General features: G+C 42.4%; 1 protein-coding gene across 2 annotated transcripts in view; it reads right to left on the reverse strand.

The window, feature by feature from the left end:
* Positions 1–8,543: 8,543 nt before the first annotated feature.
* The window catches only part of LOC122786489 (teashirt homolog 1-like), a 29,448-nt gene continuing 11,467 nt past the window's right edge, over positions 8,544–26,524 (reverse strand). The window contains exons 3-4 of one of the 2 annotated variants that reach the window (XM_044052839.1): positions 22,577–22,636; positions 8,544–12,292 (exon numbers count right to left, since the gene is read on the reverse strand). In XM_044052839.1, the coding sequence (XP_043908774.1) occupies positions 8,913–12,292; positions 22,577–22,636 (3,440 nt within the window). In that variant the 3' untranslated portion in view covers positions 8,544–8,912. The remainder of the gene's footprint in view (positions 12,293–22,576; positions 22,637–26,524) is intronic. The other variant, XM_044052840.1, reaches the window with a different exon arrangement.

A 26,524-nucleotide genomic window follows, 5' to 3' on the forward strand; every position in this document is an offset into this window, starting at 1 on the left:
AAAGAGGTTTATATTAAACGTGACTGACAAGAGTGTGCACAAACTGTCTGGAGGCATTTAAATAGGATTTCTTTCACCGCGGGTTCACGGGAAACGCACATTCTGCTGCTCTTAGAGACGAGAGCGACACAACAGCACATAAACACAACACAGTGGTGGAGGCAGGCAGGTGACACCAACAGAGCACAATTGCTGCACTTGATCATTACTGACACTTGTCCCACTGTGCCTCTAACTTGAACACAGTCCAATCCGGAGTGAGTCATCAGAATGCCAGAGGGCACAAGGTGAGGAAAAACACACACACACACACACACACACACACACACACACACACACACACAAAACAAAACACCACAGCTTTGATAAAAATGTCACTTCACCGACACAAAGCCTTTCAGCGATATGGAGTCGAGGAAAAGGTGCGTTTAAAAAAACAGCAACACAACATTTGAGGCAATGTCAAAGGTGCCGCTGCGCTTCATTAACATTTTCTTACGATAACTCTGATATGACATATGAAAAAATATAATCTATTCATTTAATTGAACTGATTACATTATTTATTTTTTTGTCATTTATACAGAAAAATGCAACTTTCCAGCACAAAACAGATTCCTCCACTTCTCTCATTGATTTGAAGCTCGTCTCTGTCTCCGCGTTTGTTCCCTCCCTCCCTCCCTCGTTCTCTTTCTCCCCCCCAGGCCCCTGCACTTCCCTCCTCAGTTCTTCCTTCAAGCCTCTGACAGTAGTGCTGCACATAAAGACACTGCTACCTTTGCATAATGCGGATGCGCCTTCTGTAGGTCGAATGAAGCTCCTTCGACATGTGTCAGAAGCTCGCCGTGTAGGCTTGGACTAATGATGGCACAACGGCCAGCCCACTGCCCCTCAGCATATGCCCACTCTCACACGTGTGTGTGTGTGTGTGTGTGTGTGCACAGGCAGGGTTCGTCAGGCTGATTAAAAGCAAACCCCCCCCTCACAAAGCCCCTCAGAAAAAGACAGCAGGGAACATGAACCACTGTCAGGTTGGCCCAGATGAGGACACAGGATCCGTGTCACCTGAATTTACCGGCCTAATATGACAGCCAAGTTGTGATCCCTTGTCTGGGATGTGTCACGTTTGCAGAGTTTGGGCTTATTCTCATGCAAATGATGTCAGGTTTGGACAGAATGTGAATGAGACTCGTCACACTGTCCAAGGGTCTAAACCCGACCACATGACAGTGGCTCCTCGCACAGCTGAAGATGAAATGAATACGACATTTGACATTCAAACCTGGCAACCAAAACCAGGAATAGTTCAAAATAATGAGGAATTTGCGAGAGGAACCACAGCAGCACTGGTGTAACCTATTTACCTTTTCTTAGGTCCTAAAAAGCACACATCCAAACTCCAATAGGAACACACAGAGTCTGTTATTAAACACACAGACACACACACTCTGCTGCCCTACTTTACACACACTTCTAATTGACTCTGATTTGCAAAAGGAATGTTAAATAAAAACATTCTAGCTCTTGTTTGTAGCCCAAAGAGGAGAAGGATCAAACCACTTCTCAGGTCCTGCTAAAATACAGGACATGAGACCTCTTTCAAATGCTCAGGCTGCAATCTTCACATATAAACATCTCAGTCTTGAAGAGACAGTGATGACAGTGAGGCACATCACACCTGTGGGCTTCACTGCCACAGACGCAGGCTTTGATAGATCCTGAAAGACACTCCATCCATTCCGCGGGCTGGCAGCCGTCATTATTCTCAAAAGAATCGACTTTGTCACTTCTCCATTCTTCAAGAGCCCTCTCCCTCGGCCTGATGAATTATGTCGTCTGTATCTTCCAAAAAACAAGGCTCATCCCTGACAAGAACACAACACTTTACATGACGCCTTTGACTGCCTGCAGATCTCAGCGGGGACAAACGTGTCAACGAGCAGATCGGATTGAGCCCTCTGTCCGTGATGAGACGTCTCGGGTGATTTTAAACCTTCAGCTCGTCTTCAGACGTCACCACACAAGTTGTTTTCACCAAAAAAAAAAGGCAAAGAAGAGGAAAAAAATTAAGGTGCTATATTGTTTTTGCTGTCAGAGCGGCTGCAGCAGAAATGAATGAGTCTGCCACCAAAGGTTTATTTATTTGTTTCGTGAGAAAACTCGGCGGTTTCACTTCTGATGGATGCGACTTCAGGTGCCATCGAGGCAGAGACGTCATCTGGGATGAAGTTTTCCTTTATATCAATAATAGGTGGGACATTATATTCTGAGGGAAGCAACTACTAGACTACTAATCAAGACAAAAAGTCTGTCAACAGGACGACTCTCCGCTAAATGAAGACATCATCTGCATAAAGGTGACAAACTCTCAATTCCACATATCCATGGAGCAACTTTTGCAGCTAATGACTTTGTTACATATAATTAAATAAAGGTAATGTACTGGAAACGTTGTTTTAACCCTCAAAGTCAACATGTGGTTATTACGGTAATTTCAGTCGCGCCGTTGCAGGAAGCCGGAGAATCAGCGTCTTACAACTGTAGTGTTTTTATGTAAATAAAACTTTTTAATACACTATTTTAACATGCAGTAAATTGTAAATATAAGATATTGAAAGTTATTCTGGAAAAATGGGCAAAAGCACTTAGTCACAGGACATTTTCTGATGCTTTTATGGTTAAAATAAGTCTAAAAGTCCATTTTGAGGCCAAGGTGTTCAAGAGTTAAAATATATGAAGTGATTTTGAGGTTTAAGATCTTCAGTCAAGCAGAGGTAAAAAGGTGTGCAACATTTAAAAGGGTTTATTGTCAGATCTTGACTATAGTACCAATAACTATGTTTGTAATATAATTTAAAATAAGAACACATTTAGTTTTTACTGTACTTCAGGCAGGGGCTTGAATCTTTATCACGTTTTAACAGCAGGACAAAAGGACAGACCAGCCAGAGTGTTTTGAAGCAGAAGCTGTGACATGTTTTCTGCTACGTGAAGACCACCAGTAATGTTGGAGTGAGTCCTCTGTCTGTCACTTCCATCACTGGATGTCAGTGACTGCACCTTTAACAGTTCCACTGTTTGGATCATAAACATTTTTGAGAAGAAGAACTAACATGACCTCGAAATATGGCCTTTATTTTCTTTAAATATAGTTAAACCTAATAAAAAACAGCACATATCAGTATTGTTCTTGTTGAATTATTATGGGATTGGCTCTCATAACAGTGTCTCACCCCTGTTTTCCACACATGCTCTCGCTTAGAGCTCCAAAATGAAGCAAAAATGAAAAGAACATGGTTTCTTTATGACGGACAGTGAAGCAACAAAGCTGTGTGTGTGTGTGTGTGTGTGCACATATGTGTTTTCTATAGCGAGGCGTTTTCTTGTTTTTTTTTGAGCTGTGATCAACAGAAGGTTGCTCAGGAAGCAGTGAGGGGTGACAACAGAGGACGAGGTTAATTCAGCGAGTCCCTGCTGTCGGCATGAGTACACATGATATGCATGTCACAGGGATTCGAACACCGCCTGCGCCGTCATGTGCATGTTGCTGACACTTGCTACTTCATGGACGTACAGATGTTTGCTCCTCAGCTCAGACGGCGACTGGAGGCTTTTCCATTTTGATTATTATAAATGGATAACACGGCTGCGTCACGACGCCGCTTGTCATAAACACCCTTTTGTTTAGCATCTGATTCGTGCTGCTGTCTCGTGAGCCTCTGCTCGCCTGGTAATGGCGATGACATGGAGCCAATTTATTTTGTGTTTGCTATAAAGCAAACGCGAGTCACGAGAGAACAAACAAAGCGTTTGCCTGCCTGACAGAGTCATATGTAAGGACCTTTGTGTCTGTTGTGACAAGTCAAAGACGGTTTGCTGTGTGTTGTCGAGTAATAATCTAAGAAAACATGTTTCCGAACTGTACGACGTAAGCGTTACATGCGTTTATACACACGTACTGCAGTATTGTAGAGTGTAGTGTGGGAATATTTGAGTATAAAATCCACAAATGAAAACAAAATAAAGACATTTCAGGGCTGGATTGCTTCACCAGATTTAATTGATTGCAAAATTCTTGTTCTACAGCCTCCCTCTCGAGATTTATTAAATATTATGTACCAAAAAAATGTAAAGTGAGTCTTATAAGCTGACATTTCTTGTCTACAATAAAAAACTTTATTCGTACAACACATCACTTAAACTACACCGTGTAATTACATATTAGAAAAGTTTCAATGCGTCAAAAATTTGCTTTTATGCAACATCTACTGTATTTAAAGTCATCTCTCTCCACTTCCCACAAGGACTTTTATATGTTCCCTGCTGCATGAAGCACGCCGAGAGGCACTGGAACGCTATTGTTTCTTGGGGGAAATGCCTCGGGCTAGTGTTCAAGAGCTGCGCGGGGCGGGCGCATGTCGACTTAAACACCTTCAGTGGAGACATGCCATGGCCTCTTTTATCAGGTGTCTCACCGCCTCAACTCGAAAGCTTAGCTCTGTTTTAAAACCATAACGTCAAATTCAAAATTTTCTTTCATGACAATGTTTTACTTTAGGAGCATTTTTCTCTTTAAAGGATTACGAAATTTCTCCGGCACATGCACTTGACGGGCTGCTCGTCATGTGCTCTGCACAACAATGTGTATTCAGCACGGTGTATTCAAAGAAATGTGCAAAAAGAAATCACTAGTTTGCATTAGAAAACGTGAACATCTGTGTTTATTTAGGGGAAATTAAACAAAAGTTGGACAGACTTAAGTGTAAAATAACACATCTGTACAGTTTAAGAGCAGAAAACTCTCAATGTATGAGTTTACTTGTCAAAATACAGTTGTATCTTCTGTAGCTTTTGATGCAAAGTTTGTCATATTTTGATTTTTAACCCTTTGCCAACTAACCCTCAACATGTCTGCTTATTTTAGCCATAAAAGGACCAGAAAATGTCCTGACACTAAGTGCTTTTGCCCATTTTTCCAGAATAACTTACAATATCTGGTAGTTCTTTACAATTTACTACATGTTAAAATACATTTTGCATGTTAAAGTTGAAGTTTCAACAGTACAAAACATATTTAAAATAGCCTTTTTTGAGCCTCTCAATGTTTTTTGGTCTCTCTATGTACAGGCATTTTTCCAACTCTCTCCTGAGATTCGCTGGCTTCCTGCAACACCGTGAGTGAAATTACCGTAATAACCACATGTTGTTTGACGTGCAACTTCTCAGCTTTCGGAAACCGTTGGATTTTTTCCGATAGCACAAACCGTCGTGTAATTATAGTAATGCGAAATGGGCTTGAGCAAACGTGGTGAGTGATGTACATGTAGATATGTAATTTGGGCTATTTTTGCCTTGTTATCTACAGTAAATGTCTTTAAAATTTAATACCAAAGCAGTAATAGCAAACAGTTTTCCCTGCCCCGTTTCTTGTTTAAAAAGCAAATGCACTCCACAGTATTCATCTATTTAAGCACTCATGTTCTTGTGATGAGGTGCACTGTCGGTGCTAATTTGTAGGATATAGAGACCGATTAGTAAAAAACCTGCAGCGTTTCACTGCTGTTTTAAGGGCACGTTATCATGATAAGAATCCAACTGTCTTCAGAGGCTGCTGCACATGGTACACAAACTCAGTGTGTTCCACACACAGATGGTCTGCAGGCACGCTTCACGCACGAGCACGGGCACAGGCTGGATCCACCTTTATATGAGCAATCTGGTGTAAACACAGCTTGTTTTTTGGACGCGATACGAGATGGCACTTATTGCATCTTGCACCCAAAACAAAGCCGTTAATAAATGAGCGAGTATCAGCTGTTTGAACCGCGCCTGTGGTGCAGCCGCCTTATTTTCTGGTGGGAAAATGGCAGACTATGATTTTGGACACGCACTTTGGTTTAGACTGAGCTCGAAGAAGATTTAGCATGAAATAAACCTACAAACATGAGGCGTCAGGAGTGAAGAATGATGTCTGCTTTTGCTTATTTTAACCATAAAAAGACCAGAAAATGTCCTGTAACTAAGTGCATTTGCCCATTTTTCCAGAATAACTTCCGATATCTGGCAGTTATTTACAATTTACTGCATGTTAAAATAGGGTTTTAACAATTTAAAATGAAGAACAGATTTTGTGTGTTAAATTTGAACAGTATAGTACATTTTTTGTACTATACAAAGATCTCGTCTGCGATGCGCTCCAGGTTTTAAAGGGTTAACGTTTACGTGGAGGACGGGTGTGTAACAACAGACATTACAAAGCACAAAGAGGACTAACTCTCACTCTCACTCCCATCATATAACTTTCACTTTGAAGCAACATTAGCATCGTTTAGGCTACGACAGACACTGTTCTGCTGACCTTCCATAGCTACCAAGAAAGACATTTACATTTAAGCATTTAGCAGACGCTTTTAACCAAAGCGATTTACAAAAGAGGAATAAGCTACATAGAAGAAGTCTTGGAAAGAACTTCACTAGAAAGGAACAGTGGACTGACAGAGGGTGAGAGTGCAGAAGTGGATCCAAGTGCAGGAGGAGGGGGTAAAAGGTAAGTGTGAGGACAGAAGATGCTCTTGGAAGAGCTGGCTCCTCAAGAGCTTCTTGATTATCTTTGAGAAGCTCTTGATGTTCTGGTAGTGCTCGGTAGGTTATTCCATTAGTCTGGATCGTCTTGTGTTGGCACCGCCAGACGACAATCACAAAGATATGAATATTTTAATGTTGGTGTGGACGTAAATATGTCAAAGCTTAAATGCAGAGGTGTATTACGTAGCGCTTTTTAAAAAATGATGAAAACATTAAACATAAATGAGACATCTGAATAGAACATGTTAAGTTAAATGGAAAATACTTGATTAATTAATTATCTTCTGCCTTGCAAAAAAAAGTGTTGTACAAAAATTCAGAAGTCAGAGCAGACACTTATATTGAATACTTAGACTCTGGACTCTGTCTGGACTTCAGCTGGTGTAGTAACGTCAGAGCCTTGTCCAATGTCTGACAAATCTAAGATACACTAGTGCACCACATGGAGTATTTATGATAAATAAAGTAGTGTCACCTGAATGTAACCTCAGTGTGAACTGAATTATTTTGATGTGAAGCCTCGACATTTAACAACTCGCATTAGTAAACGTATGATTTTCTTTGAATATCATAGCGTGTGTCTTAAAATAGACGGCACAGGTGGCAGAACAAGTTCGTAAAACCCTCAAAAGAAACCGTTAAAAACAAAGACGACAGAACATTCCAATTCTCTCACAATCAATCAGTCAACGCCACAGTTTAATCCAGGACATGGAGTTTATTTTACAACTGAGGAAACAAAAAGAATGTCATTCTGAATAACTGGGATCGATGACAAAAATCTGGAAATCTATCATTGCATGATTTTTTTTTCAATGTTATGTACAGTACCATGCATCAGAGCAGATGCAAGTAAAGTTTTTTTTGTGTATTTTCATTTTGTGTAAATCACATCGAAGGACCTACTTTTCAATGAAAAAGAGCATAACGGTCCGACAATACTCTGTAGCTTTAGCCCCTCCCACTCCCCGATACTTGTTCTAGAAAATAACATTAGAAAAATGCACACAGTACAAATAATGTTGAACTGTAAAGAGCAAGATATGCCGACGTACATGTATACATACTTGCTGATTATTCATACAGTAAGTTTTAAACTTCATTTATACAATACAATAGCTTCACAATAATAAAACCGGGAGCCTACTAATGCAAATACTGTACATGTTGAAACAACCAGGAAGAGAAACAAAGATCATCTGTGAGACATTCTGTGACTCAATGGCAAATATGAAGCGATATCATAGTTAGCCCCCAAACTGCCACGTCGATGGAGGGTTTTTAAAACTCAAAACGGTGAAGTGCTGTGATTTGTATCCATACTTCTTCAATAAAAACATCCCTGACTTGATGTCATCTTTCGCGTGACGCGTCACGTACCTTCATACAGTTGCTGTGTTTGATAACCAGGGGTATTAGCTTAGTCATCGTGGTTTAAAAAAAAAAAAGAAACGAAAAGAAAAAGTATTACTAGACATAATATGCTCACTTCATTACATAAAAACATGCACAAACTGTTCCATAAATAATATGCAGGTTGTGTTGAAATATATTCATCTTAGAAATCATTCAGAAACAGTGATCAAAAGAAGAGCATGGTCCAGTTTTTTTTTTGTTTTTTTTTTAAAACAACAGATGTACTTTTCCCCCAAAGGCTCAGAAAAGATGCAGTGCATTACAAAAGCAACAATCAGTCAGTGACTACATAGTGCCATGGTTGCTGCACCAATTTGGTACGTTAATATTACCAAAAAATTAAACATCATTATTATTATTCAGCTTTTTAATTCATTAAATTTTATGTAATTAGTTACATGTCATTTATGTAATTATTACATTAATAATTGGTATTAAAGGTCCAGTGTGTAACATTTAGGAGGGTTTACTGGCAGAAATTGAATGTGTTTATATTAGTGCATAACCGCTTTAAAATAAAAAGTGTTTGGTTTTTGTAGCCTTGTATACAGTATGTACTTTAGGCAAGGGCCTTGGTTTACAGAGGCCGCCATCTTATCCAACCAGTTTTGCATTTTTGAAGTGGACACAAAAGAAGAATATCCTTTCTGGTATGTGAAGGCCACCGTAGCTCCCTGACATGCTTTGGAAAAAGACGGGTGAGTGGCGGAGTCTTGCGTTTGTTATGATCTGCAGTCTCACAATTCGACGTCACTAATTCTTTACACTGGATCTTTAAAGCTACCGTGTTGTCGCCATAACGCGTGTCCCATCAGTGGTCAATGCAGCTGTGGCACTATCTGTTATGACAGATTGTGGCGTAGAGCTATAGTGCAATGATAGTCCGTCATGCTGCCAGGCTAAATCTGACTTTATTGTTTGTCAAACTTTTCCAGCTCCTTTACAAAGATGAGATGGTCCTCCGGTGACTTTCCGTGTGTTTTGCAAAGGTGCAATTTGATTGCATGTTTGCTTAGAAATGTCCGATTACACAGTTTGCACTGGTAAATTGAGCCGGCATCTTCTTCTAAGAGTCCAGAAGAACCGAAAGACTTGTCATCTATTCTGCCAACCCCTTGCTGCTCTAATAAGTCTATGGAAAGCTTGGCAAGGTCCTTCAGGGTAAACCCAAGATGGGACTCCAAATGATGAATGTAGGCGTTGGGAGTTCTGAACTGGGATGCACAGTCACTGCACAAAAACAAAGGCTGGCCAGAGTCAATATTTTTGAGGAACTTTGTTCCTCCTGTCCGTTTCAATTGATATTTTACATTGGCCAGCCAATGAGAGATAGTAGTCATGGAGAGACCAGTGAATTTACAGATGTGGACCCGTTCCTGGGGCCCCAAGTCAGTAATTACAAACTTCCCCTCAGGAGTCTCCCGAAGACTGGAGGCAAACTGGGCCTGAAGAATCAGGAGATGTTGAGGATTCCAGTTTGACTGTCTACCCTTTCGTCTTTGGATGGGAGACAGCTCCTCCATGCCGTCCTCAAAACTACAGCTGTCGATGTCTGATTTCTCAGAGACGGAGGACGGGGTGGTAGACTTTGGCGTCAAACGACCAGTCAGATTTTTCACCATGTCTGAAATATCCATCAGAGCATTCTCCCGCAGAGGTGGAGAAGACGACTGAGAGAACGCTCGGAAGGTCGGTTTGCTGTTGTTAATGCTGCTATTGTTGGTGTTTGGTGTCGTAAAAGTACCCTTTGCTGTGCTGCCATTAATGTTTTTGGATTTAGTCAAGTCCATGGGCTGATCGTCATCATCATCGTTGTTGTTGTTGTTGTTGTTGTGGTGGTACTGATGCTCAGGTTCTGCTGACTTGCTTTGAGGAGAGTTGCTGTTGATCTTATGAAGCACAGCAAAGGGGTCTATGAATGGTGTGGACACTTTGGAAGCTTTCCCCAAATGGTTGTTCATGATCGACTGCAAAGCACTGAGAGGGTTCACAAGTGGTTGTTCAGGTGAGTGATCAGTGATGATGCTCAGGTTATTGCAGCCATTACTAACAAGCCTTTTTGGGGAATCTACTTCACTCTTAATGCGTCTCTCTAGTTTGCTTTCTATCCGCTCTCCGTCTTTGCCTTTCGATTCTGTATGGCCCTCTGCTGCGGACTCTTTCATAACCTTTGAGAGATTCTCTGTACTGTGTGAAGGAAGTTTATCCTTAGGATTTGGCAATGGTGACTTTGTGGGCCTGCACTTGTTTTCTACAGGTTTTTCCTCTTTTTCAGTCTTCACTGAACTTTTCCCCGTCACCTTTTCTACTAATTCCTCCATGGCCAATACGTTGCTTCTGTGACATGGAGGTGGTGAGGGGCTCCCTGGTGAATGGATCAGGGTACCTAACTCAGAGGACAGTGCCTTCAAATTGTTGCTGCTGAACAAAGGCTGGACCTGTGCACAGGAGGACAAGCTCGACTTCAAAGATCCATGGAGCTGATAGGCAGCATGAATGCTCGTGTATCCGCCCCAGGTGGGTGTACCTGTTTGGGCCTTGCTGATTGCACTTGAAACTGTGTTCTCTAAAGACTTAAGAATGTCCAGGCCACCTTTAGGCGTCTCTTCCAAGTCTTCTTCAGTCAGATATTGGTAAGATCTAGCCTTTCCTGGTTTTTCAGGCTTTTCAGAGGGATCTTCTTTCTCCTCTTTGATTTTTTTCTCTGGTTCCCTATGTTCCACTTTCTCTTCAACCATCTCTCCATCTCTCCTTTCTTCATTCCTCTCCTCTGGGCTACAGGGGTGCATTGGCGAATCAGTCTGCGACTTCCCATTTGGAGCTGGGAGTCGTGTGGTACTTGGTGGCAGAGGAATTGACTGGATTTTCTCCTCAGTGATGGGATCAAATACCAACTGCTTACCCTTTTTAGAAGCTGAGTTTGTGACTTTGAGAAAATGTCCGGTGACCATCATGTGGGCAGTCAGTTGTTGCAAGGTATCGTGTGAACTGCCACATTCCATGCATTTAAGAATTTGTGCCTTACGTGCCTCAAACTGCCAAGTGTAGCTGGCGCCATTTTGGTAACCATATCGATTGTTAGGAGTGACATAGGGATTGGCCATTTTTTGGTCTTTGGAGGAATCTCCCAGGAGTATGCCAGATGACACAGACTCTGGCGAACTTGGGGACATTAAGTCTTGAAATGCTCTTTTTTTGGTTGGGGGAACCAGCTTTGAGGTGAGGGCTGGCATTGGTTCTTTTAGAGGCACTTTCTGATAGTGTTTTGTTTTGATCATGTGGACACTAAGGTCTTGCAAGGATTCAAAAGAGTGGCCACAGTACATGCATTTAAGGACTTTCTGGGCATCTTCTTTGCCTTCCATCTCTAACAGGGACCGCTTGCGTGGCTTGGACCACGTCTTGCTTCTATCATTCTCGGTATCCTTGTTGTCATCACGGTAATGGCCTGTTTCATTCATATGTACTGTCAGGCCGACCAAAGTGTCATAGGCTGCACTGCAGTCCTTGCACCTGAACTTGCTGGCACCGGTAAACACGGGGCCATAGAGTTTATTGTTTTGTCTGTAAAGCTGCACGGTGCTGAAAAGGCTAGGCTCAGGAAGGAGTTGGTATGGGGTATGCTGGAGGGTTTTGGCCAATGCTGCCTGGTGCCAATCATATGCTAACCCCCCTGTGCTGCCAGAACTTACAATAGTGCCACTATTGCTGCTGCTTGTCACCGTCCTTGTGGTGGTACTGCTGGTGGTATTAGTAGTGGCTGAGGCATTGCTACTGCTACATCTGCTTTTCACATGGACATCCCCTGTGCTCGGACTATTCAGGAACCCATTGCTCCCTTTGTGACTGCCCCCATTGCCGTTGCTAGCTGCAAGATTCCCTTGCTTAGTTTTAAGCATATCCAGAGCAATGCTGGACCAGGAGGCATCTGAGATCAGGTTTGCATAGACGGCTTTCATTTTTGCCAGACTGTCCTGCAGCGAGAGGCCATTGATGGACTCTGTGCTCTCCTCTACTTTCTCCACTACCTTGTCCTGACCATCACTGAAGGAGGAAGAGGTTTTAAGGTCCACCAGTTGGTCACTGGTTGTGCTGAGTGGGGAGGCATACCCAGCGTCTGGGTTTGTGCCATTGCTGAATGGAGAGTTCTGGCAGCTGTAATGATCTCTTCCATCCTCATCCTCATTGAACAGATAATCTGCATCTTGACCATCCAGAGAGAGGCCGTCATCCAGCAGATGTTCCTCTTCATCAATTTTGTCCAATGTGAATTCATCCTCGGGTCCATAAGCTGTGAAAACAAAACAAACAGAAATGCGACATTAGACGTCTTTGTGCAAAAATATATCCATATTTTACACAAATTAGACATTTTTCCACATTCTATGTGTAGGTGGTATGTGTAATAATTGTAAAGAGTTTTTTTGTCAATAGTCCCAGAAGAGGACACAGATTTGCAATAATAAAGTGGCAAACATCCATATCTTGACAATGACAGATCGTGCTCTCCACTGCACTGCCTAATGAAGCTATTGAATACTACAGCTCAGCAAGGGCAGAGAGCAGAGATGAGCTACAGAAATCTCTCCGCTTTGTTTAAAAAGTAAAAACAAGCACAATTTCAAATTACGCAGCAATCAAATCCTGAGACATGATGATACTTATTTATCATGCGGTAAGATCTGTTCCTTCACAACAGAAATGAAGACACTGCTGTCTCAGTAGAAATAACAATAATAATAAAAAAAATGTAAAAAGGGAAGGATGCCTCATCGATAGACCTATTAAAGAGTCTCTTTGAAGTTTGCTTCTCAACATACACTAAACTGAAACACTGGATTAAAAGAGATGAATTCAGTGTGTTTGTGCAAACATTTCAGCATATTCAAACGTACATTTCCCCTCACCAGCAACCTGGAATTCTACAACAGCTGATGGCATTTCAGCATTTGATTGTTTATGTTGTTGCCGAAGTGAAACTAAAGATCTGTTCTTGAGTTTTGAATCGCTTCATTCTGTCAACATGCCACACATATTGTGTATTTTCAAGTAAGAGATAGAGGAGAAAAGTGCCAGCTGCATCCGCCGTGCCAAGCCATGGTTGGCTGGAGTCAACTTGGCATCCGCTGTAGAAGTCCTCACAGCGTGATGCTAGGAAATGGCCAGCGGACATGACAAGCCGTGTTGTTACTGCCTGTGCTCCCTGAGTACTCTCAGCATCAAGTGTGCCATTTTAGAAAAAGAGAGGGGTTTATAGTATCAATATAAACATTTCTGCTTCCTTTTTTCTTCGCAGTTTCACAAATTTCACAAATCCTTTTGCGGCCAAAATCTGGATTTAATGAAATTTACTGCGGCCCTAAAATAGTGAAACAAATGGCGCAGATATCAGTCTCAGAGGCAGATTAAGATGGAAGCATTACAGAGAAGCAGAAAAATAGAGGGTTAAATATGCAAAGGCAGCTCCCCAAATCCATCCCGAGGAAGATGCTTGTCTGAGGTGCCAGAATCAGTCTCCAGTGAGGAGGCAGATGTGCTGTCAGCTTCAAACAGCATGTAGCTCTCTATCCTATAATAGGAATGGACATAATACCTGATGTTTGTGAGGTGCCTCTTACTGCTGCCTTGGAAAAGCTGGAGGTCCAACAGCTGCAACTCTGTCTCTCCCTCTCTTGTTCTCTCTGCTTTAAATGTGCGTTAACGTTGGTGCGTGTCAGGGACTGTACACGCTTAAAGTGCAGCCTTCCTCTTGTTAATTAAACGTGGTGTTAGTTTTGCTCGTAAGTGTCAGCTCTTGATTACACACAGGCCACGCTGAAATCATTCACTTGAGTTATTCAGTAAATTAGGAGATTTTAACCTTTTGCCAAAGCAGCTGTCTCTTTCAACCCGCCTCGTCTTCCCAATCAGCCCACTGTACTCGAATGAATGCGAAACTGAACCCATTCAAAGTCAATGCGGTGATAAAGCTCGATAAAGCAGCCCGAGCTGACAAAGTGAGAGGAAACTTGACAGCAGTACAAACACACACACACACACACACGCATTCACACACAAAATGTACACCAACACTTAAGTCTGTTTTTTTGCCCTGCCGTCCTCTGTATGCTGCCTTTGACAGGCATCATTGTCAGGAGTGTGTCAGTGTCGGCTCGAGGTGTCAGTGTCCACACAAACAAGCCTGAGAAGAGGTGGGAGGGGAAAGTAACAACAACAAACACAAGTCAGCCATTTTTTTTTTTTCTCCTTCTCCCCTCCTGCTCGAGTCTCCTCCTTCACCATCTGTGTCAGAAAAGCTGCGGGTGCCACCGCCGGCTAATAAGGCAATCAGAGATGGAAAAGATGCTGACACGGCGGCTTTCCCGCGTCACTCAGAACAAAAGAGGGAGCGGAGAGGGTGGGAGGGAGGGCTAGGGAAGGGATTAAAACCGGGGTGAGGGTGGTGGTGAGGGTGGTTGTCTGTTGTGGTTGTCAGTCAAAAACGTAAGCCCACTTTGTGCTGTCAGGGAGGATAGGGAGAAGGGGGAAGTTTTGAAAAGAGAGGAGAAAAGATGTGTTTAGGCCAGTGAACAAGAGGTGTGTGTGTGTGTGAGAGAGAGAGAACGTGAAAGAGAGCAAAACATGACAGGAAAACAAGTTAAACAGCATGTAACATACTAAGAGTGATATAAGAGGGAAGAGAAATGACTAACATTTATGCCATGTGTGTCCAAATGAAGTGTGTGTAAGTGAGGTGAGGTGTGTGTGTGTGTGTGTGTGTGTCACAGTGTGTCACAGTGTGTCAGGTGATTGCAGGGATGCACTGTGGCTGGTGGGGGTGGTGTGGTGTGGTGTGGTGGGTGGGGGAGCAAAGCCATCTGCGTTTGGAGACGAGCCTGTCACTATTGTTGTGCCCTGAGTCCAGGATGTCCTGCTGCATACAGGTGACACCACAGTTGGACATCCCATAGTCTCTCTCTCACACACACACATTTACACACGCTTCCAAATTACATCCAGTCCACATGAAGGTAGGAAGCTGTGTGTGTGGTGGTTCAGTGTCATGCAAACTCATACCAAGAAAATGAATTCTTTGTACATTTAAAAAATATGTTAACGTTTTAAAATGGGAGTAATAATAATTCTGTTAGTTTTAGGTTTACAAATGGCAGCAATAAAGAAAAAAATGGTTGCATGAAAACGTTTCAGATAGATAGATATTTAGATAGATAGATAGAAATGTAAAAGGAAAACAAACTTAAAACACTTTTATCGTGCAGTCTCTTTCCCACACATACACAAACACATTCCCCCTCTAAACCTTCTTCATTTATTCATGTTGTCTGCGAGAAGAGGGCAATCCCGACTCTCATTTGCAGTGCTAATGTCCAATTCCGCCAGCTTTCACCCTGCTGATTTACCCTGCGTGGCCGAGCGCTGCATTCGGAGTGTGGCGGCGACGGAAGCTCCCTCACACCGTTTAGCAGCCCTTCAAAATGGGAGCTCTGGCGTGGCAGTCTTATTTCTCTCTCCCGTTTCGCTTTGTCACTGGTCCCTCCATTCCCTGCCACTCACCTCTGATGGCTTTGGACAGGCCTGATCAGTGTGTGTCATTGACCTGTACGGTGCGCATGAGTGTGTGCGTGTTTCAGCAGAGAGAGGGCTGTAAATAAAATGACATTATTATTTCCTCTGTCCTATCATGTAGAAAAGCCAATTATGGTAATGTTTAGTATGTCAGGCAATCTCTGTCTCTCTCTGCTCTCCACTGTCGTCTTCATTCTTGCTCTTTTTTTCCACTCTGGGATGGCTGTGCTCTGGTTTCATAGGACCTGACACTCTTTGGACTGCTGTGTGTGGACAATACACACTGAGGAGAAACTGGCAAAGACTCACAGACTCTTCTCAGCCTGAAGGCAACACAACACTAACACGGTTCTGCATAAAAAGTCAGAGGAACCCAATCCATTACAGAATTAAGTTAAATATAAGTATAGTGTAAATTATTATTGTCTTAGTCAGACTTTTACTATACATGGAACTGCAAAGTGAAATATAATTTCTCAAATTTCACACCTAGATAATGCATTTGGTGTCAAATTACTACAGAAGAAGAAGAAGAAGAAGAAGACGCTGATGAGAAAACATTGCATTGGTACATTTTTGGAACTGAGTAGGAAACCAAGTTTTTGCTCTGCCAGCTTCAATAAATAATATTTTAAATTTCAAGCTGCCAACTAACAATGTTTTGGTCTGTGATTTAATAGGTCAATCGGAAAATACCTCATACTAAGACGCTGAAATGTAGATATATCGCCACCTAGTGTAGTGGAGGCAGACACACTTTATTCAATACACCACTAATGCTTGTAGAGTGAGACAAGGAGAGTAGAACAGAATACAGTACATTATTCCATTTACTAGTCGATATTAAACCCCGCCGACATAAACTAGTCCACCATATGGCACATTATCTCTGAGGCTTCTTACACATCACGAGTCATACAAATCCACCTTCTAAGCTTCTGGTGAGGCAAAACAAAACAAAACAAGACATCTGCTCATCAGACTGAAAGCTACATGTACAGACAACATTTGAATTTTGACTTTGTTTCTTGCTTGATATTTACACGGCGACCGCTCTGGATTCTTTCACAAAAGAGAACACGATCCTTTCGACGTTTCTTATCAAATGTGCACAAAATGAGAGATAAATTACACTTTCCAGAACTCTGCACTGTCCCTGTGGGCTTTTACATGTGTTCCAGTTCATTTGCAGCTACTTGAACACATGCTATGCTAATAGCCCCTTTTTATTAAATGGGTCAAACCGAGAGAAAGAAAGAAAGAATGAGAGAAAGAAAGAGAGAAATAAAGAAAGAGAGAGAAAAAAAGAAAGATGCCGCTTCTCAAGTTTCTCTTGTTATCCTTTTGTTTCTATCCGTTAGTTCAGATCTCCCGTGAACCAGTTTTAACACGCCATGACAGTGACTGTGGTCTATAAATCACCTTTTCCCTGAACTGTCAGCGCCTGCCTGTTCTGAAATGAAACAACAGCCATTAGATCATCAGCACCGTGGATTCCAGGCCTTTCTGCTGCAACTTCTCTGCCAAACAACCCCCACCTTCTTCACCCCCCGCCCCCAAACGCCCTAACTATCTGACGTTGATCTGTTGCTGCAGATACATCTCAAACCATCTGGTTTGTTTTCGGACTAACTATAGATAAAGCATTACTAATGCTAATTCACGATGATGTGAGTGAGATTTACTCAACCATTGCCAAGCACTGATTCAATTTAGTCTTTATTAGACACATGTCATTTGGTAAACAGCCTATTTCTTTACCATCTTTAAGATTTATTTCACATATAAACTTTTTCCAAATTAGATTTATACTCATTAAATACATCTTCTGTTATTGACATCAGGAGATTTTACCTTTTAACTTTTGTGACTCATTTTATTGTCAAAAAAAAAATTCCGTTTATATCTACAAAAAATAATTAACAATCCAACAATCTTTATTCTTCATCAATGCTGTCTTTTGAATTCACCTGCATTGCCACTGACAGTGGAGCTTTCCACGACTAAACAACAGCTGCTCCCATCGCCTAGCAACAACCAGTTGATGGATGACCCCAAAGATGGATAATTACCATAAATCACTATGGTTGTGTGGAGAATAGAAACAGAAAATCATTGCAGGGGGGGAAAACTGTCTGAACCATAGCTTAAACTAGTGTGCCTGCTGTTTAGGCTAACTTAGTCTCTCATGAATTTGTCAAACATGACACATGTTGGTACATTCCTCCGCACCCATAAATTGGTAGGTGAAGTAAAATCGAGGGAGGCATCGGATTTGTGCGTTAAGAATCCTCTTTGCTGCATTTCCCGGGAAGCGAGCGTGTGTTTATGGACCTGAATGAGCAGCGGCTGCAAAGTGAAACCTGATGAAATGACTCATGGGACAAAACCTGTCCTGAAGGAGTAGTGACAAAGAGAACACAGTGGGCAGAGGAAGGAAGAAAGGAAACAGCCAAGAATGAATGATGGCAACGATGATGACTTTAGTGCAGCAACCAAGACGAGGGGAGGGGTGGTGGAGAAGAAGCATGAAGAAGAGGAAGTGTGTGTCTGCACGTATACATGTATATTTATGCACTCTGTGTGTGTGTGTGTGTGTGGAATCGTGTGTGAGGTACGGTGAGACACGCGCAGAAGGAGAGGAAAAAAAGTTGAGAATTTTATATATATATATGTAAAAAATAAAAGAGAATTGGGAGGGCACGAGGCCAAAACAGGGTCACAACCTAACCAGTTCGGTCTAGCCGTGTCTGGTTGCACAATAAGCCATCAATCAACCTTCTCTATGCTGTCAGCCCTCCTCTGAATTCACAGAGGCCGTCCACTTTGTAACACTGCTGTGGAAACAAAACATGGAGAAGGGAAACGGCAACACAAGGAGAGAGAAAACATGCAAGTACACATTCATACGCCACTGAATCTGGTGCTTTACTGTCGGACGAAGGGAGGCAGCCTCAAAAAAACAAAATAAAGAATGTTCCACAGACAACAGAACCATTATTCTACTTTTTTACTCAACAGAGGTTTATTAAAGAGGGTGAAAATGCTGTCATGTGTGCGTGCTGTTTTTAAGTAGTTTAAATAGATAAAATTAGAGAGAAGTAGATGTTGATCCTTCTATATTTGCCAGTCCATAAATGGTTAAAACTATGAGAACTTCATCAGTGTCAAAGTTTATCAAATCTAAACCTGACGTGAGCTATTCCATTGATTTTGCTCGTTTTCTGATTTAAGAGACCGGGACACGACAAACATGATATTTTGTCCCGTCTGCTTTTCAGTGAGGCGTTCAAGAACACCCCAACCACCAGATAAGCAAATACAAGCCAGCACACACAGAACACTGAGGACCTCAGAGACCTGACAAACATGCACACAGACAGACAAAGAAAACCATAAAGTCATATCAGGGAAATTAATTAGCCGCAGAAACCCTCAGGACAGGATGCAGCTCAGGACAACCCAACATCCCCAAACATTTCAGGGCTTTTAACTGCATGCGACACCAGGGAAATTCACACAATTGTCCACCGTCAAGACTTTCTGTTTCATTCTAACTACTCAAGTAACAAGTCAGAGATTAAATCCATGAAACAAAGTTCTCCTCTTTGGCTTCGACACCAGTTTAAAATCTTATTGCATGATGAGGATCAAAGTAGTGCAAAAAAAAAATTATAAGCAAAGCATGAGCCGAAGCACTCGCGGCAGTTTGCAGTGTGTGTGTATCTGCACAGCAACATGGCGATAAAGTGAGAAATGGAGAAAATAAAAAAAGGGAGGAAGAATTAGGGATAGAAGGAGCGTCTCTGGACAGAGTCAGGAGATTATGTTTTAAGCTTTCAAAGTGGACTCAGTATCAGTAGTAACTCAAACTAATTGTGTCTGTGTCCAACTATGCATGCCTGTATATGCGAGTGTGTGTGTGTGTGTGTGTGAGCATACAATGGCTATGAACAGCTTCACAGTCGGAGAGAGAGAGAGAGAGAGAGAGAGAGAGAGGCAGGAAGAGAGGAAGCAATCCTTCAACAGAGCACAATATCAGACTGCGGACAGACAACGAACGGCTGGAAGGTTCTGGAAAACAAGAGAAAAGCCTGCCTCCCTCACATTTCTGCTCCCGACGCCACCTCCCAAAGTGCCCTCCATCTAACACACACACACACATAAATGGCACCATAACTCTATATCCGCAATCAATCTCCGCTATGAAGACACATCCATCTTCTGTAATGTTAATGGGGAGGGTTTTGGGGGTTGGAGGAGGTGGAGGACAGGGGTAAAACAGAGGGTATGAGACTGTAAGGCTGACCTCAGAGGAGTCTGTGAGGTAATAAAGACAGAGTCGACGAATAAAAACGAAGGGAAAGAGTACATGTTAGTGTATTTATCTACGTGTCAGGAGGTCAGGTGTGTGTGTGTCCGTGTGTGTGGGAGAGAGGGAGAGAGGGAGAGAGGGAGGGAGAGAAGGAGGGAGACTGATGGCTGTCAGCTTGCAACTGGCAGAGAAAATAAATTAGGCTTATGAAGACAAATGAACGGGCTAAGGAAAAAGTAAACAGGGGAGCGGGGGGGTCATGGCAGAGCGCGGTAAGAAGAGGGAAAAAGAGAGCGACCAAAGAGACGAAAGAAATAACGAAGGAGAAAAGAGGAATACTGTGGCTGTGTGGTGGGCATGGTTATGAAAGGAAGGGGACAGAGTGCTGCTGCCAGCTAAGAGAGTTCCTATTCGGCAGCCAGTGACCGTTCATTAAGAAGGACAGGCACACAGACAGGCCTGCTGCTGGCAACAGGAAACGCATTGGCTGTAGCGTCTCTGGCTGCGAAAGAAACGTATACGATATGTGGGTGCATGTGTGGGTATGTGTGCTTGGAGATTCTCTGCCAGCGTTTTAAAAAATCCACAAAATATCCTTTTGGCCTCGTGTTTTTACTTATCTTTCTTTAACTAGGGCTGTCACTTTTTTTTTTTTTTATCCAATTTGGAGGGACAGTTCAAACGTTAAAAAGCCTGTCCAAGTTTATATGTACAGTCTAAATGCACAACAGACTATCTGAAGTAAGATAGTGAGAGCCACACTGAATAAGACTTTATGATGTTGTTTTGATGTGAAAATGTAGACTGTTTATAAAAAGTGCCAGATGAGGACAACCCGGATGTAAAAATATATTAGCCACCAGGTGGCGACGGTTGCAAAAAGACCCCTGTTTGAATAGAAGTTTATGGTGAAAATGAACCTACTTCTCACTTGATTGACATGTTCTTGAGAATGCTATGGTCTCAATCACTGTGAGTAGTAAAAACCTGTTCTCATTTAGAGGAAAATGGATTGACAGGGTTGAAATGTGTGTGTGGATTTCTGGTTGCAAACTCAAAATGGTGTTGGCCAAAGTGCGTATCTCGAGGCTTCAAAGGGAAAGTTTAGATTCATATGTGATGATGTCACTGTCAGTGGCCACTTGACACAAGTCAGCAAAATGTGCCTTTTTACACAGACATTCACACAGACAAACACCAACCCCTCGCAAATGTGCTGCGTGGAAGTGTTTCTGGAGTAATAATAAATAATGTTGGCACATGTATGTGTACTTACATTTGTTACGTATTTCTGGCATAAACACTGACCAGTAGTCCTTATGGAGACCAAAACCTGGTCCTAATGAGGCAGAACCTCATTTCTAAAGGAGTTTAGGGCCAGGTTTTCGACAGCGCTTTGTTTAGGCTGTCCAAATGAATAAAAGTTAATGCAGTGTCCTTCTCCTCAGAACAGCAGTGCATACACGTGTGTGTGTGTGTGTGTGTGTTGTTACCAGAATGTATTCTAATAGAATTCGAGCATGAATTTTGGAAAAAGTGACAGTTCTACTTTAAACATGGGTTTAAAAAAAAAATCAGTGCAGTCATACAACATATGATGCCTGCGCTCATGTGTATATGTGCTTCCCCGTGCTTTGTGTGTATCCATGTGTGTTCTATCTCTGTAGATTTGTCAGTGTCTATCCCATGACACACTCCCATCATTGTGAGTGGAGGAGAGCTCTCTGGGGGCTTTGTCACGCGGCGGTCTGTTCGTTTCCTGAGGCCTGGCGCCCCTCGTTTGATAAATGACACATGTCATTCTGTCAGCCCCTGCCATCCGGGCTGGGAGGCCCCAAGCTGATGTATGGCAGCCCAGGCTAAAGGAAATCAGAGTGTTTTGGCAGTGCCCCGAGAAACACAGCCTCTTATAAGGGGGAATGTGTCTACGGCTGTGTCTCTGTGAGTGTGTGTCTGTCTGTGATACTGTGAGTGCATATCTAATTGTGTGTATATGTGCCCATTAGTGAGTGTGTGTATGTGAGTGAGTGTGTGCATGGTCTCAACCTGTCAGGCAGACGGGCAGAGGGAGACAAATCATCGTCATGGCCGCCCCAGCTGTTCCCCAAATTTGGTGCGAGGAGGAGAGCGAGGGAGAAAAAATCCTGCCGTTTGAGTTTTAAACGCTTGATGCTTCCCAGAAACGGGAATGAGTGAGAGGACAAATGAAGCTAAGCACACACGCACACACGCACGCACACACAAAAACACAAACTGAATCACAAACACAGGACTAGGAATCAGGCCAATCCCAGAAGGAAACAACAGACAGTTGGGTTTCAACAGAGCGGTTTTCTTACAAACAAGCATACGCTTACACACACATAAACACACATGCTTCAGTCGTACACACATGTAAACACATGAGCACAAACTCTGGAGCTAGTATTTGCACCTTGACCAAAGTGAAGGACTGACATGCAGCAACAACAAAGCCCTAACTGTGTTCACAGAGCTACCAGACTTAACATTTTTCACATTTTATAGATTTATTTCACCCATTCTACCTTGTGTATTATAATTACAACAACTTGATAAGTCTTGGGGTTTTTATGCGAAACTGAACCTGGTGTAAACTGTGCTCTGCTGCAGACGCTCCTCCGAGCTCATACCACACACATTCACAAACATTTCCTCAGTGGAGGACGGTCCCACCTGGAGGTGGTGAACTCTGAATGACCCCGTTTGATCGGGCGCGGGTTGCACTCCCTCCACCTCTCCCACGGAAAAGAAGCGGGAGAAAGGGGAAAAAAACAGTGTCATTAAGCTGTGAGTGATGAGTGGCAGCCATGGGTGACATCCTCCCCTCTCTCTCTCCTCCACTATCCCACTGCTTTCATTGCCTCTCTCTCTCTTGCTCTCCTTTTTCTTCCCCATTGCCTTTTTTCTCCCGCTTTATCCATCTCTCCCTCCATCCCTCAACCCCTCAAGTCATTTCTCTTTCACTCCTCTGTTGCTCTACCTCCTCTTTTTTCACTCCCTCACCCCTTCACCCCCTTCCCTCCCTGCTTCTTTTTTTGTTTGCTGTCACTCTCTTTTTCTCCTCGTTTTCGCCCCTTTATGCCCCTCCTTCAATTGCTTCTTTTCTGCACCTCCTCCCTCCCTCCCTCCCTCCCACACACACATACACAGACAGACATACACACAACACACACAATAGTGCCTCACTCAATCCCGTCTAGCTCTGTGGCTCTGGTCATGTGGACACTCAAGCTCTTCAAATCCCAAAATACTGAGGGGAGGGTTCACGTTTTCACCCACTCAGGATTGTGTCATCAGCACTGCTTCCACCATAGTTCCACAGTCTTGGGCCTCAACGCTTCAAAAGTCATTTTATAATAGAGTGAGGACATGGAACAGTGCATTTTTAATTAACGTTAAAGGGCCATTCACATGCAGCGTCTTTTTCTGTCCACATGTTGAGTCTTCCACGCACAAATGTTATTTTTAATGGACACGAGAGCGACGCTGCATCTGTTTTTCTTTGGGTGTGTCTGCGTCAAACCAAAAATATAACTTTTTTTGTGCCTTCAACACATCTTTTCATTTTCATTTCAAAGAAGTAGGTCACACTGGTTTTTGTCCACGCTTTGATCCGTCATCATCCAGGAGGCGCTCCTGAGTTACACAGCTATGACGCAGCACGTTTTTTCTTGACTCACGTATTGAAAAGCAGAGCCTGGCTGAGGTCAAAGCACTGCTGGTAATCTGCAGTCTTCCTCTGAGTTTAACGCATTTATCATTTCAGTGAGGCTGCAGCAACTTCAGTCGCTTGAGCAGCTCCCAGGTTTTGGTTGCTCGTGCCGTGTTTCCATCATGGTACAGTCCGGTTTGGTACAGTAAGGTACATTTTGGAACGGTAAAGGTGCGATGGCCGCGCTAGCGAGATACGTAGCATGGCGTTGTACCGGTGCGCCGTCAACAAACGATGACATTGAACGCGACAGACAATAACAAAACGGACAACAAAGGAGGACATCCAGCAGCTCGTTTCTTTTCTGTTTGGTTTGTGGCTGTTTGTCTCAACAAGACGTCAAGGACGATGAAGAAACACTGGGGTTTTTTTGTCGCACAATCAGCTGACTGTAGTGGGTCTAGCTCCACCGGTACTGTATCGTACCATCGCTCTGGTACCCCAAGGTAAGGGCAACAAAAAATGGAACTGTTGGGAGCGGTTATTCTAGAACTATTTCTAATAAAAACGCAAAAGAAAAACATACTGAACTGTTCCACTTGGTGGAAACACAGCTTTAGTAACAACAGACTTGACAGGAGTGCAAAACCCACAAGCACCTTGGTTAAAAACACCTCTTTGCATTTCACGTGAACGGCCCCTAATCCAGACGGACATGTAAAGCTGCGTGTGCTTCATGTTCCGTCTCAACATCAGGACTTCATATCAGGTTTGCCGTGAGTCAAATATTCGAGACATATTTGAAATCCATGGCAGATTGTATTTTAGCCTCAGATACTCATCAGTCTGTATCAACAGCCACTGAAGATTGTACAGCAGATCACGTTAGATTTGAGTTTCCTAGAACTGAAAATACTTTGACCTTAAATTTATTTGCAATCAATTTAGACCTTGGAACGACTCAGAAAGCACAGCTCACTTTGGGACAAAATGCACCACATACCATTTCTTTTTTGTACTCATTACAGGACCTCTAAGATTTATGAGTCTCTCTTGAAAGATTTGGTATTGAAACACAAAACCCTTGACTGAAATGCACAGAGGTTTGCCATTTGGCAGCCACTTGCCTTGGTCTGGCTCTGATCTAACCTCATAAACAGAGAGGAGGGACAAGTCGTCCATGGTAACAGGGTTAAATGACAGGCCGTGATCGATGTGATGTCAATCAGCTCAAGCCATTCTGCTCCTTCAGCTTGTGGAGTTTAACCAAGTAAGATTAACCCTCTCTGCTGTGACTCACAACTTTATTCCCTCAGCTGACAAACACTTCGGGTCTGATTCTGACGATATATATATACTGTATGTAGATAAATAATCATTTAATTTGCAGAACTGCAACAGCATTTTATAGTCGGTCCAAACCTCTCCAGGCACATCCTGCACATGGACGACGTAGCTTATCACTCTCATGCTGATTAAGTACAGAAAGTTTTTTTGTTCCGAGCAGTATAAACAGCAGCTGTGCTGAGATACTAAGCAGCCTATTGTTACTGATACCAGTGAAGCCTCAAGCAACTTCAAACCAGTCCAGGTTTTTTCTGGCTGAAACTGATTAATGATGGATGTTACATTGACTTGTTCGCTCTAGCCTTCAGCTCCACAGCTGATTATAATACGGGGTAAAAACTTCTGAGCTGGTTTCTTTAATGGTTATGAATGATCATAGAGCTGCAACTAAAGATTAAGTGATTAATCTGATTAATCGTTGGGTCCATAAAATAACAAAACAATAGGAAATCTTGTTTTAATCATGAAAAGAACTTCAAACCGATTAATCGATTATCAAAATAGTTGTCCATTCATTTAGTAATCGACTAATAATCGATGAATCAATAAATTGTTGCAGCTCTAAATGATTATACTGTGTTTACCCCTTTGGTAATTTGCTGCTTTTCTTAAAGTTAAAGTCAACAAATGTGTGTGTTTAACCCTCTTATGACCATTTATTTTGATTCTAAGGCTGTAGAATTGTCAAAAAACATTCAATGACTGAGTGTTTCTGCCCCTTTTTCTAAAGATCACTTCAATTTGTAATATCTGGCAGTTATTCAACCGTTATAGTATTCATGCAAAATCCTGTCGGCGATGACAGGATGGTAACAGACGGGTTAAGTAGAGGGTACAGTAGCTTATTACTGTATACAAAAATAAAGCTGAACCACCATGAATTTCACAATTCTCAAACGTTGAGAATTACAACATAATTTATGAAGCATATTTTTAGCCAATTAAAGTTGCTGCTGCGTAGTTTCAGGCAAAAACGGTTGGGTCATCACTTCAGACTCCCAGGTCAATGGTGACAGTTTTCTAAACTCTTTTCAACAGTGTGAGATATTTAGAGAACAATGATCCAACTATTTGGGACAGACAGTAAACACATTAGTTAAGTTCCAAAATGTCACTATGTCACACTTACTGGAGATTCATGCAAGAATGACCACAATTCAAGCTACATACACAGATAACATCTACGATCATCAACAACACTTTAAAGAATCAAATACAGAAATATTCACTGTTGATTACATAACAGTCGTCATAACTGTATGTAGATTACAACTGGTGTGTGAAGAGCATACTTATTTTCTTACCTAATTGCTGTAGTGTCACTCTTTGCTAATGATATCTTTCATATTGCAATTTTTAAAGGACTAGTTCCACATTTTGGGGAGATCACTGAAGTCAGTTTCATTTACTCACTCTGCAGAAGTAGAATACCTTGTGTATCTTGTTTGTGAACTAAAATCGTAAAAATGAAAAGGCATGATTTTATAAAGGAGTACGTCGCGATAGTGTCGTGTTTCTCTCCGTGGACATCGACTTCCCGGAGTCTCCGCTGGTTCCCTGACAAACTCGCAGTACTTCCCTAATCCCGGCTGTCAGACAAACGAGTAAAAATGACAATACCT

The sequence above is a fragment of the Solea senegalensis genome, linkage group LG20 (assembly GCF_019176455.1).
Source record: "Solea senegalensis isolate Sse05_10M linkage group LG20, IFAPA_SoseM_1, whole genome shotgun sequence".
Taxonomy (NCBI): domain Eukaryota; kingdom Metazoa; phylum Chordata; class Actinopteri; order Pleuronectiformes; family Soleidae; genus Solea; species Solea senegalensis.